Consider the following 19,123-nt stretch of genomic DNA (forward strand, 5'->3'; position numbering starts at 1 on the left):
AGCGACGTGAAAAAACGTGCAAAGCGAATGAATAGCATTTCCGACGGGACCTGGAAACGGGCTAACAAAAATGTCACAGTCATTCTTCTGCCTTAATTATCCGTCACGGAAACGGCCACGTCCGTGCGGAACCGCGACGCCGCAGAACCGCAGCCGTTAGAAAGCCTCGAGAAAGTCTCGTATTCTTTCATGATTCGTCGCTCTCGATTCTTGCTTAAATGTTAATTATTTTCACCCTCTCAACTCATTTTCATACATTGATTATAATTATTTATTTAACGATCTTCGAAATTACATCGAAATGGTAGTTAAAAAAAAAAAAGAATAGTAGACGGAAAGAGTTAATTAACATTCGAGTCCAATTAATTACTGTAGATATGTATTTTACATAATACATGCATGTAAGTATTCGCATATCACGGAATGAATTTCGCTCTTCTGTTATCGAATATATAATGAAATTGAAAAGAAGTCAAATTTGTGTAATTCTGTATTCAAGTTACATAGAGGTGTTAGTATCAGAGGAAATTCGTGGGATTATTAGTAAAGAAGAATGTTATTATATTATCGCGAGAAACATTACAGTAATATTCAAAAATAATAACTGCTATTTATTGGGTTAGTATTTTTAAACATTTGATCAATATTTTAAAGAAATTGTTAATGTTTCCAATAAAATATCACTACGTAACATAAATGACGCAATCCTGATTCAACCCTGACATTTAATTATTTATACTGACCAAAATATTCATATATATTAACCACTTATTTTACAAAATACTTGCTATTAATTGATAAAAATACTAACGAAATAAATAGAAGTGAGAAACAATAAGAAATTATATCAATAAAAAGTCATAAATACATCCAATGTTAAGATATTAACATCTTCATAATTCAAAACAAGATTGAGATTGTATTCACCAGATGGAAAATAATCAGGAAACTCATCCATTTGTACAGCATAACAATTGAGAAACATTTTCATCTGAAATATAAAAAAAATCATAAGTAATAAATTAATATTGATTAATAATAGTTCATGGTTAATCATTTCAATTCATTAACAAACATATTAAAAATCACTGGTCCATAAAATTCCAAATAAAAAGAAATCGGTTTACCGGTTCTATTGGACATGCTGCAGACATGTTCATTGCTTTAATAATCGGACCCATAATCATAGTATCGTTTATCATTTGGCATGTATTCATTTCTACATCAACACCAGTTGGATCAGTAGGCTCACCATTAATCATTCCATTTAAAACAGTATGTAACTAAAATACATTAAACAATAGCATGCATTAAAAAATGTAACTAAATGGAAAAGATTGTTATTATATACATTCAAATATACAATATAAATATCATTAACAAAGATTTTGCGGATCCACAATTATCCTATATAAATTATATAACAACTTTTTTACTGAAATTCAATAAATTTGAATACTTTTAACATTCTTACTATTGCATCTTCTGGTATTTTCTTCACAAAATCACAATCGATAGTTAGCGTGGGTATCATATCGCTGTTCTCGCAAGGATCTATATTACAAGTACTAATGTAATCTTCATTTACTTTTACGTCAATATTATCGATTATAATCTGTAAATCGTTCTGCAAACAAAAGAAATTATTTTTTGCTTTTTCTATATTCTTCGAAGAATAAACAAATTCTCATTTGAATTTTTAATAAATATAGAATAATTATATAAAATATGTATAAATATTTTTATTCTTTTTTTCTCAGTTTTATCTTTATTATTTCATATACTTTTCTACATTCGCTCATAAATTTTTTCTCGAATATTTTCATAAATCTATTAAAACGAGACAAAAAATTTACCTGTGCTAATACCGATCGAAATGCACACAATCCAATCAATAAAAGTAACATTTGCCTGTCCATTATTACACTTGTCACGACTATTTCCTAGCAACTACTGACATTCATACTACCACAATTCATTATATAATCAGATATTTTATTAAAAAGGAAAAAGGACTTGACACGAAACGTTGATTCACGTTAACGCGATAGAATCTTGCTCATTGTTGTCGCCGGTTAATTATTATTAATAATGTTCTTACTTATATACGTAACAAATCACGATATTGACACTTCCATATAAAACTCTATAGTTCGCAGTTATTAATTTATAAAGATCGTTATTAAAATAAAACCACTAAGATCGAACAACGAAATTAATTGTTCTTGAAATAATAAAGAACATTTGTAAAAATGAATGAAAAAAAAAAATAAAAAGAACCGTATATAATTAATCCAATATCGTCGAAAAAAATAAATTTTATATAACACACGTTACGTGATATCTCGTAAGTATATAAAGAAAAAAGAGAATAGGAATTTACAGCATGTTAATACGTGATTTTTCAAGTATAACGAACACTTGTTAATGTTATCAAAGAAGGAAATAAAATCAACTACGGTCCGTCCTAAACTAATACAACTTATAACTTTGTAATTCCTTTTAATAACGAACTAATGAATATAAGTTATGTATAATGAAATAATAAAGAATATTTCTTCGAGTACTACGAACACTTCTTTTTAATGTTATTAAAAAAATAAATTCGATCAAATTAAAATCATCTTAATAAATTTTTAAATTCCATTTTAATAATTAAATAATCCATATGATTGAACTGACAAATAATAAAATAATAATAAATACTCCTTCCTCTTCTAATATTAAGTACAAATACTTTTTCTTGATATTATTAAAGATAAAACATAGAGTCAAATCATATCCGTTCTGATCACTTTTTAACATTTTTAACATTATTTAACATTATATAACATTATATAACAATTAATAATAACAAACATCTGCTTCTTCGAGTATCGCAAACAATTTGTCTTTAATGTTATTAAAATAAAAAAAAATGCAATAAAATAAAATAAAATTCTTTTTAAAGTACTATAAAGCTTAATCACTTTCTAACTTCCTTTGAACAATAAACGTAACGTTTACTTCCTTTTCTTTTCTTTCCCAATAAATGAGAGAGCGAAGTTCGAAATGTAAGCAATCGTTGATTTTTTTGTGAAGGTAAGTAAAAAGAACGTTTGATCAGCCCAAACTAACGAAACCGGCCGGTTTCCCGGCAGCCTTTCGCATTTAATCCTGGATCCTTCCTTGTTATCACGCTCACTGTCGTGGCGTGCCGCTGTATCGCGAAGAACGCTCGAACCGCACCGAATACCCCATCGACTGTTAACATTGGCATTCGCCCAGTGCGCTCACAAAGAGGCGCATAACGTGACCTGTTTTCATTACCCTCGACTATCCGGCTTTCGCCGCTTACAAAAGCTCGCACGAGCGAGCCCGGAACGAGCGACGTAACTAGGAGTGCACCAAGTTAGTATTGTAACTTCGAAAGAGGGAGAGAAAGGTAAGAGAGAGAGAGAGAGAGAGAGAGAAATAAAGAGCTAAGTTAAGATAATGTTATGAAAAGACGACATTGGAGTTTGTTATAACTACAGCCATCCCGTTTGATATCCCAGTGTGTTCTTTTACAGCTAATAGAAACGTCGAAGAAAGGGATCAACTTGGTATTAGATACTTGCAGAAGTTCATCGGATTGCAAATAAGTAGAAATTACTGCAAACTGATAGTTTTCTTTTTTTACGGAATTTTGTAGATTTAAAAAATGATTTTATGTAATCTAAGAATTTATCTTAAGTAATCTTTTTTATGTTATAACAAATTTTATATATATATATATTATTTATTATTCTTTTTGTTATTTTTACTTATATTGTTATTAAAATTATTATATTATTATTTATATTATAAAAAATGGAACTCGATAGAATGATGCATCTACATCGCTGTATGCTTTTTTCTTTTACACGACCAAAAAGAAACTATTGCTGAAATAAAACAGATCATTTATGAACTGTCAAAATAGAAAAAAAAAAACAATGTTATATTCATCAATGTTCGTAAAAAGTGGTGTGTAATATTTAAAAAATACAAAAATTATTAGTTTCAGAAATAATCGTGCACTGCAAATGGATAGAACTTTTTGGTACGTCTAATATATGTTAATGTTGAAATCGTATTTGTCGTATCTAAAAGAAAACTATATTTACATATATATTTTTTCTTTATCATATCAGACATTATTATAAATGAATAACGAGTTGAAAATGGAAATAAAGTAATAATAAGATTCATGTTCGTGATCGAAAATCATCAAGTAAATTTCATAAGGACTGTTTCCATTTGAGATCGATTGAAACATCAGTTAAACGAATCCCAACAACAATACATTTAACATTTGATCCATTGGTGTATTTCGATTATATGTTTACTCTTTGTCGGTCGGCTTCCAATTGTGCAGAACAACGCACTACGAAAGCATCGTCGACGTGCCTACTACTACTCTTGTATCCAGTCTCGTTTCCGTCCACACCCAGCCACCAAAGTCCAATGCAATTGAATTAATCGCGATCGAATCTCTCGCAACCTCCTCTTCCGAAATCGAAAGCCACAATCGCATGAAGCACTAAATCGGACTTTCATGATAGGTTTTTCGTAATCTTTGCGAAACTACTTGATGAAAAAGGAGGAAGAGAGAAAAATTGTTTTTTTGAAAATAGATATTTTATCTTCAATTCAAATACACTCTACGTATTATTCCAAACGGAAAAGTTTTAATATATGTTTTATTTAAAATATTTTAATTGTATTTAAAAATAATTTAATCTTGTTATAAAAGAGTAGATTATTAGGTATTATTCTTTCATCCTCTCTTTCTCTCTCTCTCTTTCTCTCTTTCTGTCTTTTTAATTTTATTGTTAAATAAAAAAAAAATAAATTTAAAAAAAACAGATAGAAAATTATTTTGATAAAGTTATATTATATACCTATATGGATACGTCAATGTAATCATTTCGGAAGAGTCATGACATTTATTTAATCGAAATTATACCGGTAATACAACGGCACAAACAGTAACAACAATACACTGAACATAAATATGTTCTAATTCGAAAACTCGTTCGAAGTTAGGATGCCATCATCCATAGTGAGTTGTAGAGCCAGATTTCGTTTTCTCTCTAAATTCATTTCGTCGGATATTCGTATAAGATTCACTTGCTCGAGACGAAGAGCCTTCTTCAATTCCTGCAGCTTCCAAGATGCCTCCATTTGTTTCTCGGTTATTTGCCTTTGCAGCGCTGCAATTCTTTTGTTCAAAACATCATAATTTTCTTGAGAAGGACTTTGTACAGTAAAAGTTGTACTGCAGCTTGGTGCATCTTGATCGTCACGAACTATACTCGACGTTAGTAAACAAATTTTATCGTGAAGATCTGCCATTTCTGTTAATGTCAATGACTGAAAAGAAATTACATTTTTACCTATACTTACACTTCTCTATCGACTTTTAATTAATTCAAATTTACATTAAAGGATACGTAATTTACATTTAATATAATCCGTATAAAAAGTATGATGTATGATTACATACTTTTCATTTCTATATGTTATTACGTTAACTCTCTATAACCCAATTATTCTCCATATTTAAAAAAAAAATTATACAAGGTATAAATTACAATATTACTGATATTAATATAATAAACTATACTATAATTTCTACTTCAAAAACATTATATACTTCAGATATGGCACAACAATTAAATTTGTGGCGATAAAATGAAATAAAATTTCAAATATTAAGATATATCACACACACAGATTATAGAGAGTTAAATATTCAATAATTATTACTTTAATCTTATTTCTAATATGTATACTAACTTTTAACCAATCATCGACATCAACCGGTGACTTCTTCGCGTCTTCGGGAACTTCGTCTTCCAAAAATCTCTAAACGATTATTGTAATAAGTTTCCATTTAGCAACATTAAAAAAAAAAAAACAGAAATACAAAAATTTACAGTAAAGAACGATATATATCGCGTAATAATAGATATTTCTCAACTGCACGTTATTATTACGGCTTGATGGCGACACATCAGCGTCAGAGAGTGCCAAGCGCTTGGATCTGCACGAACTAATTAATAACTGTAATTACACGATTTGTGTTCTGCGCCTGGTAACGTTAAACGTCATTTCGTAAACAAAGCTTCTGATGCCGTGCTATAAGAATGGATATGCAAACGCGCTACCTACTGGTAGAAAATTAAAGGCTATCAAAATGACTGATTTACAACATAAAATATTTATATATATATATATATATATATATATATATATATATATATATATATATATCGAATTCCCCATAAGTACGCATGATAAATCTTTTTTTCTTTTTTTTTATGTCGAGGTCAAACGCAAAAATAAACATTACGTTATTACAATACATACATTAAAAGATTTGATATTGGAATCTTTAATAATGTATTTGCTTAAAAAACTAAAACTTTTGCAAACACGAGCAAGAAAATAATAATTGCAGTTAATTTGGAGACTTCTTCTACAATATCAAACTTTCGTTACGAAATAGCGGTAAACATTTAAGTTTGATCTTTTGAGAGAATGATTATGACAGAAAGAAAAATGATAAATTATATTCATCGACATTTCACTAACCAGTTTCAAAACTTCATCCTCTATCGTAGGTTTTCGTAGATCATCCAATTCCTGTATCTCGATTTCGGCACGGTAAATATTATTGCACAGTTCATAGGAAATCGGAAGTAACCCATCGAAAGGTGGAATTAAACTTCGAGCAAAATCATCGTCCTCTTCTAAGGCCGAAATCATTTTCGGCTTTTCTTTCACTTTTCCAGTTAAATACGTAACGTAATCCCTCAAACGATTTACACCTATTCAAACAAGTCGATTTGTAAGAATAAGAAATTGATTTTATTATTGAGTTTTATCGGTAAATCGTTCCTTGTTTTTTAAGAAAACAATGAATGTTGAAACATTTTTAATGAATTTATGTTTTTCCTTTGATTCCCAAGAGAAAAATAGATATGGAAAATACTTAAGTAACTTTACCATCAATTAAGAATATGAAATTGCTATTTAAGTTGAAATTAAATTTGATTCAATTACAGTAATTGAAATTCGAACTCGAAATCGTGACTTTAGAACATTCTCTCGAAAACTGCTACAGATCGACATTATTTCCTGAAAGTTGTATTTGTGCATCTGTCGTTTCTAACTTCGTAAAGCCACAGACTTATTCAGAAGCATCAAACTCGTCGCCAATTAAAAGTTTCGAATACTTCGTGATCATTATCGTTCGGCTCGTTAAAATTCTTACATACTAGGAAAATATCTATTTGAACTTTGAACGCCTCTTACCATTGTTCTGTTGTTCTAATTTTTCCTTCAACGCTTTGATCGGAACTATAAAATCACCATCATCCAGAATCATCGGTTTGTCTTCTATTAAACGAAACAATGAAATGAAATAATATCGATGCTATTACTTTCCTTAATTCTCACAAAAAAAGACAGAGAGAGAAAGAGAGAGAGAGAGAGAGAGAGAGAGAGAGAGAGAGAGAGAGAGAGAAAGAGGAGAACTTTAAATAACTTTAGTAATAAACTTGGTTTAGGTAAAAGCTGGCCATTCTTCATAGTACCTAACTCAAGCTTCGACTTCGATAGTAATCGATCTATCTCTTTTTCTGAAACACCTAAATCATCCGTCATCTTTGTCCTCAATTGACGATAATCCGTGTCCAATGCTTTGAGATTATCACGTGCCTTACTAATATCATTCTTCAAACTGTCATTCTCCAATTTTAATTTTTCCGTCTCTTTTTCACATTGGTCTAATTTTTTCTCCAACTCAGCAATAAGATCTCGTTGAGTTTCTATTTCCTTCAACGCATCATCCTTCATTTTGTTACTCTCTGCAAGATCTTTCTTCAATTTCTCATTGTCCGATTCCAACTCTTCTTCTTTTTTAATTTTATTTTTGAGCAGCTTACTAATATCGTCTTCAGGGGTTTTCAACGTGACCCCTTCAGCTTGCAATTTTTCCATTTCGGCACGTAGTTTGGTCAATTCCTCTTTCAATGCAACCAATTCTTCCTTGCAAGCGAGAGAATCTTTTATTGCAGTTTCCTCTCTCAGCTTACTCTCATCGATTGCATCGGGTCTCAATGTGTCCGCTTCAGCTTGCAATTTTCCCGTTTCGGCACGCACTCTTGCCAATTCCTCTTTTAATGCAGCCAATTCTTCCTTGCAAGCGAGAGAATCTTTTATTGCAGTTTCCTCTCTTAGCTTACTCTCATCGATTGCATGGGTTTTCAATGTGTCCGCTTCAGCTTGCAATTTTCCCGTTTCGGCGCGCAGTTTTGCCAATTCCTCTTTTAATGCAGCCAATTCTTCCTTGCAAGCGAGAGAATCTTTTATCGCAGTTTCCTTAGCATTTTTTTCGTCGTCCAATTGTCCTTCGAGTTTATTGATCTGCGGCCTTAGATCTTTCAACTCTTCGAGGAGACTAACTTTCTCTTTTTCCATCTCAGATATTTTGTCTTCTACAGTCTGCGATTTACTTGTCGTGTCTAATAAAATTTGTTTACCTGATTCTAATTGATCTTTTAACTTTTCCTTCTCTTCTTTTATTCTTTTCAACTCCGCCTTTATTTCATCGTTTTCTTTCTGACAAGAAGATAAGTCTGCTTTCAGTTTATCGATGTTCGATCTTTCCTCGGCTAACTGAGACTTCAGTTTATCGATCTCGATCTTTTGCTCATCTTCCTGACCTCGAACTTTACCGTAATCTACCTCTAGCTTCTGTTGGTTGGCCTTTATGTTGTCGTTCTCGTTTTGCAACCTCGCCAAATCCGCTTCTAACTTGGCTGCTTCTACCGAGAATTTCTCCTTTTCGGCCTTCAATCCCGCAACTTCCCCTTTCATCGAAGTATTCTCAGTTCTCAGTGTTGAGATCTCAGCCTTTTGCTGTTCTATTTCAGCATCGGCCGACGTCAACCGTTTCAAAGTATCTTCGAGCGAAGTTTTCAGATCTTTGTTCTCGTTTCTAAGTTTCGATAATTCGGCCTTCAATGCTGTTAGCTCATCCTTCAGACTGATATTCTCCTCCCTTATGTTACTGAGATCCTTTAAGCACTCTTCTTTCGATGACTTGTCGACTCCATGAGACTTCTTCAGATGATCCAGTTGGGACAGTATGTCTTCATTGTATTTCTGAAGTTTCGAATTTTCCTCCTCCAATTGAAACACTTGTTGTTCCAATAATTTCTTAGATACCTAAAACATGACCAAGACGCATATATGCACATTTTTTTTTCTTTTTCGGCATAAAGTAATGGAACGAAGAAGATGATTACCTGACATTCGACCGAATCTTTCGTCATTTTCTCCAAGTTCTCCTTCAACTTATCAACATTTAAATTGATTTTACAATTCTCCGTTTCCCAATGATCAACTTCTTCCTCTAATTTAGTAATTTTTGCCTCCAAATCAGTTATTCGATTATTCAATGTTTCGTTTTCTTTATTCAAATCCCAATTGGCGTTCTTCACTTTTGACAAATCATCATCAAACTTCAAGAGCGTCTTCTTCAGCTCTCCCTTTTCTTCTTTGAGATCTTCGTTTTCTCGTTTCAATTCGTCAATCTTAGCGAGCAAATTCTTTAACTCGTTCTTCAGAGCCATCAATTCTGCCTCAGTGTTACTTCTTGCCGATTTCTCAGCGTTTAACTCATCCAATGTTTCGTCTAACTTTGCCTTTAACGTTTCTGATTCTTTTCTGAGAGTCTCACTAGCAGACCTCAAATTTTCTAGTTCGGGCTTAAACTGACTTTTCTCCTCGTTTTGCATTTTCAACCGTTCATTTTCATCTTTAAGTTTATCCAACTCCTCTATCATTTTATCAAGAGCGTCCTTCATCGCTATACTCTCGTTCTTTATCCTCTCAGCATCCGCCTTTGCTCGTTCACTCTCTTCCTTCGATGCATTATTTATAGACTCCAACTCGTTTATCCTACCTCTCAAACTATTATTTTCCTCTTTACATTTATTCAACGCCTCGAGTGAGCCATCGACCTCTTCTATTTTTCTCCTGAGTGACTCGTTTTCTGCCATTAATTTATCGTTCTTTTCGCCGAGTTTCGCGAGTTCCTCGGCTAATGTTGCCTTTTCGTTTTCAGTCTTCTCCTTCTGAGTCCTCGCTGAATCAAGTTCACTTTCAAAATGTTTAATTTCTTCCTCAGCCTTCTCATGCCTCTCTTTCTCCCTACGTAATTCTTCCAATTGATTGGCGAGATTTAAATTTTCGTTACGTAACTTTTCCATTTCTATTTCCATTGAATCGAGTTTATTACTAAGATCATTTTTCAATTTTTCTTCATCGGCAAGCAGCTTCTTCAATTCGTCCCCTTCGAGCTTCATAGTGTTTAACTCTGAAATTAAATTATCCTTTTCATCGTTTAGATTCTTTAAAATATTTTTTAAAGAAGTCAATTCGTTTTCCAAATCTTTAATTTTCTTCAAACACTCCTCGTTAAGTGCCCGTTGCTCTTCTGCATCTAGTGCCACGCTTCGAAGTCGTACGATTTCATTCTCAAAATCAGAGATATCTTTCTTCAGGCTCGTTTCCTCCGACAATTTTGAATCCATTTTTTCCTGCATATCAGCCAATTTCGCAGCATAATCCTTCTCTGATTTTGCCTTCGATTCGAGGATTTTGATAATCTCGTCATTTCGTTCTGAAACAACCTCACGCGTTTTCACTAATTCGTCTAAAAGTTCATCTCTCTCAATTTCGATACTGTACAGTTGAGGCTTAACTTCGTCTATTTCTCTCTGCAACTTACTGAGATCTGCAAGAATGAAACGAGATAAAACTCATCACGATAATGAGAAAGCCTTGTCCACAACAAAAAATTCATTATTGTCATTCGTACCGTTTATATCAATCATCGATTGTCGAAGTTCATGAATGAGACTGGTTATCTGAAGAAATGACATAAAATTGATTATAATCAATCTCGTAAAATATACAAGCGAAGAGTTAAGAAGTAAAGAGAAAAAGAAAAAACTAAGACTAAATCGGGAAATTAATAATGAATAATCGGAGGTCTAATTAAACGACTGAGAGACGACAAAATCTTACTTTTTCGTCTTTTCTTTGAAGTTCTGTCTTTACCGCAATTACTTCTTCCATCAGAGTCTTGTAGCTTACAGTAACCTTATCGAGATCCGATGCAAGAGTGATAGAGGATCTTCTCTCTTGGTCTAACTCTTTCGTTAAAGACTCAAGGGTGGTACTCTTTTCGTCTAGCTGCTCCCTCATAGCTTTCATAGCTTCCTCGCAATCTTTCAATTTTTTTTCTAGATTCAGCAACTTGTTCTGGGGTGACTCTTCAATCGTTTCTACATCATCGTCGAAACTCATCGTCATCGACTTATCGTTATCGTTTCTTTTAGGCTACTTAACACAATCTCTTATCGATAAATTAGATATAGAATCAAAACGGTGTTAAGCCAGAAAAAATAACATTGTTCTTAACTCGAAAGAAAAAAGAAAAATAAACGAACGGAAGTTCGATAAAATTGATTCGTCGAGAAGAATGAAAAATCAATAGAAATTTTTACTTTTGTAGATTACAGGATCATCGGCAAGCTTCTTCAATTCATCGATCTCCTCTGGACTCATACCGAGATCTTCCAATAAACGGTGAAGTCGTTCGTTATCCAACTTCAATTCCTCGCAACCTTTCGAAAGATCAACCATCGTATCCATAGACCTTTCGACGACATCCGCGACCTGCCGGTCCGCCTCTTCACCATTCTTCATCAATTCTCGTAATTTCGCTCTGAGACGATTCAAAGCTGCGCAAGAAGTGTCATCTTCCGCTTCAGCCAATTTCAATCTCAGTTCGCTTATTTTTTCTCTAAATCTACAATGAAATTTATTTTAGAACACATATTTCCACGTTTGATTCTTCGACACTGTATAATACATAATCGCTATAACAATAATAATATATATATAAATACATGTCTGTGTATATATGTATAGATAATATACGTAAACGTTCATTACTATATAAAATTTAATTGACAGCGATAATTAGCAGCGACTCGATAGTTTTTTAGCCTAATGCTAGATAATTAGCACAATTAACAATAAATTACTGTTTCTTTTCAGCAACGAAACGCTCTTTTAACGTTTTCATCTTCTCCCTGACATATATAACTTCCTCTTCAGGATCTTCCCAACATTCACGTTCGGCAAGACTCTCATCGAGATTCTTCAGCTTTTCCTTAAGCTCTTCATTTGCATTTTGTAGTCTTTCGGTCTCTTGGCGATAATGCACAATCAGAGGATCGGGTTTTAACGCGACATTCGTGTCAACGCCTGCAAAGCGTTGAGAAATTACTTCGACCAAATCAAATGTTTCTCTAATTATTCCGTAAAGGAAAAAAGAATAATCGCGTACGAAACAGGCTAAAATTGAAGAAGACATAAATATATATATATATACATATATATATATACATATATATATATATACATATATATATATATAGAGAGAGAGAGAGAGAGAAAGTCCCTAAAAAAAATTAAGATAAAAATAGAAATATTTTGAAAACAAAAAATATGTATATATATATCTTTGTTCAACGCAGCACTCAAGATATGATGGTACCGAATGATTGTAGGGCTTGTTTCAGAGACCTAGTTTCGCTTTCAAGCTGAAGTCTCTCCATCCGCCATTTCTTCGTTTGGCAGCGCATCACTGCAAGCTTTTTTAAGGCAAACGAAAGATCCCGGATCTCCGACTCCTTGGAATTATCACTGAAAGGATCATAGCTGCAACAACAGCATGGCTCGCTCGGTGAATGTAAGGAAATATGAGATGATTGTATGTCGCATCCACACGGACAAATGCCGAGGTTCGCCATTCTGTTTTAATCGAAAAAAGAAAGGAAAGGAAAAAGATTAAAAAAGGAATTAAAATAAAAAAGGAAAGAAATTTTTTAGGTTACGCCCTCACACTTCCGATATTTTTTATTGCTCTCACTGCCGTCGAATCACCGATGCGAGTGAGTTGCACGAGAATTTTAAGTTATCATCGAGAAAGCCTAGCACTCGTCGCTGCGAAACTATGTCAGCATGAGTAATTTTTTCGATAGAAACTTAACATGAAATCCTAGAGATCCCTCGACGTCAGCCAAATACGTTATCCTTTTATTATCGATTAACGATATCGATGCATCGATAACCTCGATAGATTAATTTAGATATAAGAGATATCGCCAATTTTCCATATTCATAGATTTCTTTTAATACGATTTAATCATAGTTTTATTTAAATATAGTTTCACAGTAAAAGAAATAACGAAGGAAATTATCTCATAAAAATTGGAAAGCTAATTCCAAATTTAGTTCTCCAAATAATTTTATTTTATTTCCGTAATAACTAGTTTCAGAAATAAATATTAATCATCGATTGTCTTTTTACCATATAATAAAATTTTAAGTATAATTAAATCTAAAGATATATTAACGTATATAAGGTTTAATCTTTTAATGTGCTTTTCTTCGATCGTCGCTGTATTATTAATTACCTTTTTCCAAAAGTCCTATATCATGTGTCATCCGAAGAACGTAGAAGTAATGCAAAACGTTCGTTAAAAATTTGAATTGAATCGAGCAAAGAACGACGAAACGTCTCATTCTTAAAGAATAAAATTTCATCATATCCGATTGTGAGTAGCGCAATTAAAAAGGCCTGAAAAGTTTCTCGCTTTCGATTCGAAGGCGCCTAGTGCCTTTTCATTCCTCGAAAAATCATACTCTCTAGTTCTCGAGAACGTAACTTTCCTCATTTCTCCGAACGAAGAATTATATCGACGTTTGCGACACAGTGACTTCGCGTTAAATTCTCTTCGCTTCATTGAACACGCTCCTTCTCGCAATTTCTCGTTATACTATCGTCTCTTATAACGCGATCCGATATCGAGTAACTTGGAAAACGATACCCTCGTTCCTTTGCTTTCGAGAGCTTCGAGAGTACTTTGAGCCATGTCCGACTACATCGAAGATCTTATCGAACGGGATACATCGTCAATTAAATTCTATCAGTAATTGCGAACTACGAAGAAAATAGTTTCGACTATAGTAACACCTATAGGTGAGTGATAGGTATATAAATGAATAGGTTGTCAAATAATTTTTCATTTCAAATAATAATAATCGATCGATTATCATTGACTATCGGAATAGAACGAGATGTAATAAGATCGATGATCGAACTTTGTTTTAACGTATTGTACGAAACTTCGTGCGTTTATATCAAAATCACTGGTCAAGAGTTAAAAACGCGTATATAAATTCTCTCTCGTAGGAGAGAACGGTGTCGCTGAAGACTCACAATGCATCATCGTTCGAAAGTGAATCTCCCACCTAAACTAGCCGATTTCGATTTGAACACTTTACCAGCTACGAATTGACGTCAATGATCGAAGAAATGCGAAGTATCCCTGATATCACAGAGATCGCTCGTTTCTCTAATCTCCCAAAACGTTAATCATACAAGTATCTAACAGGGGAAAGAAGAGAACTTAAAAAGTAATTAACTTCGAGTACCACTTAACCCTATCGATTTTAGTTCAAATAAATAAAATAAATCCACGAGAGATAGGATAGAAATTGTGCGTTCTCACGAGAAATCATTAAAGGAAAGTAAGATAGAGTTGTTCTCAAAGAGGGAAAAGATAAAATTAAAGCATTCCAGCTTTAATCTTCAAAGATTATTAATAAAACCTCGTCGAGATGATCACACGAGACTGACGAAAGGAAAGTAAAAAGGAAAAAAAAAAAAAAGAGAAAAATTCACTGGAACGTCGAAGCAATTCAAAATGACTACTGAAAACGGCAATAGCTTCGAGATGAAAATAAGTAATTTAAGAACGGCGTTAGCCGAAGCGGAGAGCGATATAACGCGAGGAACTGCGTGCAAATTGCGAGACAATATCGTTAAGATGAGAGAGAAATTCGCCAATGAGAGAAAGCGCCTTAATAATGAGATTCAACGATTGAAGAGACGAGTTCGAGAAGCCGAAGAAAAACGATGGAATGGCAATGAGCATATCGAGACTATCGGGCAATTGAAATCGAAATTACGAGAATTTGCAAGTGGCGATCGCACAATGGAGATCATTTTTAAGAACATCATAGGTAGAGTTGCTGTAACGGTGCCAAATCTCTCAGAGGAATTAGTGAACGCTAGCGAGGATCTCTACAAATCGAATTGCGAGAACGGACAATTGCGTTACGAGATCGATAAAATCAAAGCGATGTTACGTATCAAAACTGGCGACCCAGAAAATTATCGTAAAAGGATCATTGAATTCAAAAATATCTTGCAACGATTGAAAATGAACGTGGATTCTCTTAAGAAAAATCTCGAGGATAGTTCTTGGAACAACAGTTTCGATTTTTGGAAGTACGTCAAAGTTATCGAGAAGATCGATAAGACGATGAACGAATTGAGGGACAAACTGAGAAACGATCGACATGCTCTTGTAACTACTGGCAATCCTGATTGCTTTCGTTACGTCACGAAGATCGTCCAAGTTAGATTGGTGCTAAGACGGTTGCATGAGGAACTAGAGAATTCTTTAACTCTGTCAGAAAAATGTAAAGACGAGAAGAAGAAGAAACTGAAGAAAGATTACGTTAAAAGTGTAGAAATATTAGAAAAAATTATCGAACAAACGAACATTGAGCTTGCTTACTTGAAGATCGAGCCCATGGCTAACTGTAAACTCGGTGGTACCAATTGTCTCGAGTACTTGAAGAAAGTAACAGCATTGGAAGAGACACTGAAGAGATGCAAAGGAAAGATCAGCGAACTTGATACAAATCCAAATGAAGATAACGCACGAACGTCTCGGCCGAAAACGCTCGAAGAATTGAGAAAACTCATCGACGAATTGTATTCGCAATCGAAGGATCTAGAAGGTACCGTTTATTCTGGCAACGATCCGAAATTGTTGGAAAGAATCGAAGAATTGGAAGAATTGTTGGTCAAGTCGAAAGTCGAGTTATCGAATAAAGAGGGAATCATGAGTGCGTTAAAGGAAAAACTCGAATGGGGTAAAAAGGAATTGGAGAAAACGAAAGAGAAAAGTATGAATCTTAGCAAGCAGATCGACGAATTCGAAAAGAACTCGAAAAATCGGCTGGAAGAGATGCGACGAATGAAAGCCGAGTTAAATAATTCGACAACACAATTACAGGTAACGATTCCTTATTCGTATATACGTTACTTCGTATAAATAAATGTTCATTATATCGACTTACTACAGAATCTACGGAACGATAAGAAGAATTTATTCACGGAAACCGAGAAAATGAATAAACTGTTGAAGGAAAGGAACGAGGAATTGTCTACAATTCGTGCTTCAAAGTTAAAACTTGAGAGAGATCTGGAAGCAACATCGAAACAATTGAACGAAGAATTGAAAAAGTCAATGCAAACGTCGAAGGAAGAAAATTTGCGTGAACAATTAGAACATAAATTGAATGAAGCGAACAACACGATAAATGATCTGAAAAAGGAGCTCGATTTGATGAATTCTGAAAGTAAAAAGATCGAGCTCGAGGTCGTACGTTTAACTTCGGAAAACGAGATGCTGAGACAACGATCGAGTATGATGGAAGAGACTCGTGAAGAATACAAATTACTGTTATCTAAACATGCAACTTTAGAAAGTAAAGTTGATCGTTACGATAAAGAAAAGAACAAACTGAAGGATGAAATCTTGGAACTGGGAGCCGAACGAAAGTCAGTTAAATCGATGATCGACGAATTGAATAAGAAAAATAATTCGCTTTTGGAACAAGTGGCAACATTCCAAATAATTCAGTCATCGTTAGACGAGGAAGCGGACAATTGGAAAAAACGCTCGAACGAGATTGCAAATGTCCTTGAGCGGACCAACGAGAAGCTCAGAGATCTTCGAACAGAAAATTTGACGCTCAGCAACGATCTAAGTGGTTTGACCATGAAAAATAACGAAACGGAGGCTCTACTACGCATGATCTCGACGGAAAAGAATCACTTGATGACGCGTACGAAGGAACTCAACGAAGAAAACTTCTCGTTAAAGGATCACCTGAATAAAAGGAGAACCGAATGTGAATATCTTTCCATGGAATTGAATAAGTCTAGAATCGAATCTGACGAAGCGAAATCTAACATTTTCGAGCTGAGGAGAACAGTCGAAGAATTGCAAGAGAAATACAACGAAATGAGGAACGAGTACAGAATACTTGATAATCATGCGAAAAGTCTGCAAGTTAGCAACGAAGCTTTGCGTTCGGAGAACGAAATGGTGAAAGCTCGTTCGAACGAGTCCCTCGAACAACTGCAAAACTTGGAATTCAAGGATGAAGATAATACTAGGTTGTACGAAAACGAGGAGACAAATGACAAAAAAATGATGGAACATAAAAGATCGATTGATAAAATCAAGGGTAAGAGCAAGCCGAAGAAGAAGATTGAAACGAAAAAATTGAGACTAGCGAACGAAAGTTTAAAGTGCGAAGTGGCTAATTTAAAAACTGAAAACACGAAGATCAAAATCGAATTAGCTCAAATTAAAAACGGTTCTCGTAAAGACAAACGACCCAGCCATTTAGAAATAACGGAATTTCGAAGAGTTTGTATGAAAAGTCAGGAGAGCGAAACTCAAGTCGAGCCAAATTCTCAACAACTCGTATCGCCAAACGAGATGAATCACGAGACTTTAACTCCTGGTTTGGATTTAAAAGAAAAGTTTGATACATTGACTAACATTCTCTCGAGAATGAAGATCGTGAACGGTGCTTTGAAAGCTGAAATTGATATTTTGCGAGATAGCATGCACGCTGCGATCACTGATAAAGACAAAACCGTCAATGACCTTCGCCGTGCTCTCGATGAATTGAAAGCTCTTAAAATCGAACTGATAAAGCTCAGAGACGAGAAGCAAACTCTCGGAATACGATTGGATGACGCTAGAGAAGAAGTGAATAGCCTAAAGATCGAAAAAATCGCTTTGAAAGACGAACTCGCGGTCCTCAGAAAGACAAACTCTGATCTTAGAACGAAAATTGGCGATTTACAGAATTCCTACGAGAAACTGAAAACGCTCGACGCGAGATTGGAAAACAAATTGATGGGTACGTTGAAAAATGTCAATAAGTATACCGTCTCGGTTGAGAACTCACACGAATTTGAAAACGAACTCAATGGTATCCTGAAGGATTATACGTTGATGAAGGAATCTTTGGGTATCGTCAATTTTAAATTCGATGGTTGTAAATTTGCTCAAGGAGAAAATAACGATATTTAAAAATAAATACATATTCCTGAGAATTGTAAAATCAATAAAATAAATCAAAATTACGTATTTGTTATCTGTCTACGAAGGAAGTACGAAGAAAATATACATAATTTAGTTGATATCAAATTGATTTAAATGATTATATACAACGTAAGTTATTTATAAGATAGCAATGAAATGAATTATAAGTATATTTAATTGTAAGATCTCATAAAGGATGAACTAATTTCGAGTCTTCCTTATATTTCTAGAAAACATACCATTTCTTGAATTTTGACTAAATATCATTAAGCACGTTTTCTGTAACCCCGGTTACACTCGATAACACTTCTGATTAAGATAAATTATGATCAAATATGATACATACTTTGATGATATAAAATCAATCGCATTTCGATTCACATTTTAAATGGCATTTCAGATATATATCTACGTTTATATAAGTATATATGTTAACTGTAAGGACAACTATATAACTTAGATTTTCTTGCACCGGTGACTCTCGAAATGAGAAAATTAACAGCAAAATGCGTTAATAATGGCCGAATAACCAAGAAGATATCGTCCACGAGCTGGTAATATATTAATCGCTTTAGAACATCCCAGGGTCGTTGCGGAGACGTTATCGCGTTCCACTAAAATTCTACCGCGAGATTATTTCGACAAAAAGACGAAGCTCGCTCGCTTTGCGACATAGTTCCTGGCCATCTATCATTTCTCCGGAGGGTAGAGGTCGAGAAGAGAAGCAGAGAACGGCAACGACGAGGCTTGCTGAAAATACTTTTCAG

General features: G+C 33.9%; 3 protein-coding genes across 3 annotated transcripts; 1 reads left to right on the forward strand and 2 right to left on the reverse strand.

Annotated features, from left to right (window-relative positions):
- Window positions 1–336: 336 nt before the first annotated feature.
- Window positions 337–1,966, reverse strand: LOC122629988. Its single transcript, XM_043813959.1, has 4 exons — window positions 1,857–1,966; window positions 1,475–1,627; window positions 1,128–1,283; window positions 337–991 (listed from the first exon to the last, which is right to left on the reverse strand). Exons 1-4 carry the CDS (start codon window positions 1,917–1,919, stop codon window positions 848–850), a joined length of 516 nt encoding a protein of 171 aa, XP_043669894.1. The 5' UTR covers window positions 1,920–1,966; the 3' UTR covers window positions 337–847.
- A 2,959-nt stretch (window positions 1,967–4,925) lies between these two features.
- Window positions 4,926–10,382, reverse strand: LOC122630165 (intracellular protein transport protein USO1-like). Its single transcript, XM_043814350.1, has 6 exons — window positions 9,321–10,382; window positions 7,605–9,240; window positions 7,324–7,407; window positions 6,601–6,836; window positions 5,803–5,871; window positions 4,926–5,376 (listed from the first exon to the last, which is right to left on the reverse strand). Exons 1-6 carry the CDS (start codon window positions 10,380–10,382, stop codon window positions 5,023–5,025), a joined length of 3,441 nt encoding a protein of 1,146 aa, XP_043670285.1. The 3' UTR covers window positions 4,926–5,022.
- Window positions 10,383–14,861: 4,479 nt separating this feature from the next.
- Window positions 14,862–18,344, forward strand: LOC122630166 (uncharacterized protein PFB0145c-like). The gene is made up of 2 exons (XM_043814351.1): window positions 14,862–16,244; window positions 16,314–18,344. Exons 1-2 carry the CDS (start codon window positions 14,862–14,864, stop codon window positions 18,342–18,344), a joined length of 3,414 nt encoding a protein of 1,137 aa, XP_043670286.1.
- Window positions 18,345–19,123: the final 779 nt, after the last annotated feature.

The sequence above is a fragment of the Vespula pensylvanica genome, chromosome 6 (assembly GCF_014466175.1).
Source record: "Vespula pensylvanica isolate Volc-1 chromosome 6, ASM1446617v1, whole genome shotgun sequence".
Classification (NCBI taxonomy): domain Eukaryota; kingdom Metazoa; phylum Arthropoda; class Insecta; order Hymenoptera; family Vespidae; genus Vespula; species Vespula pensylvanica.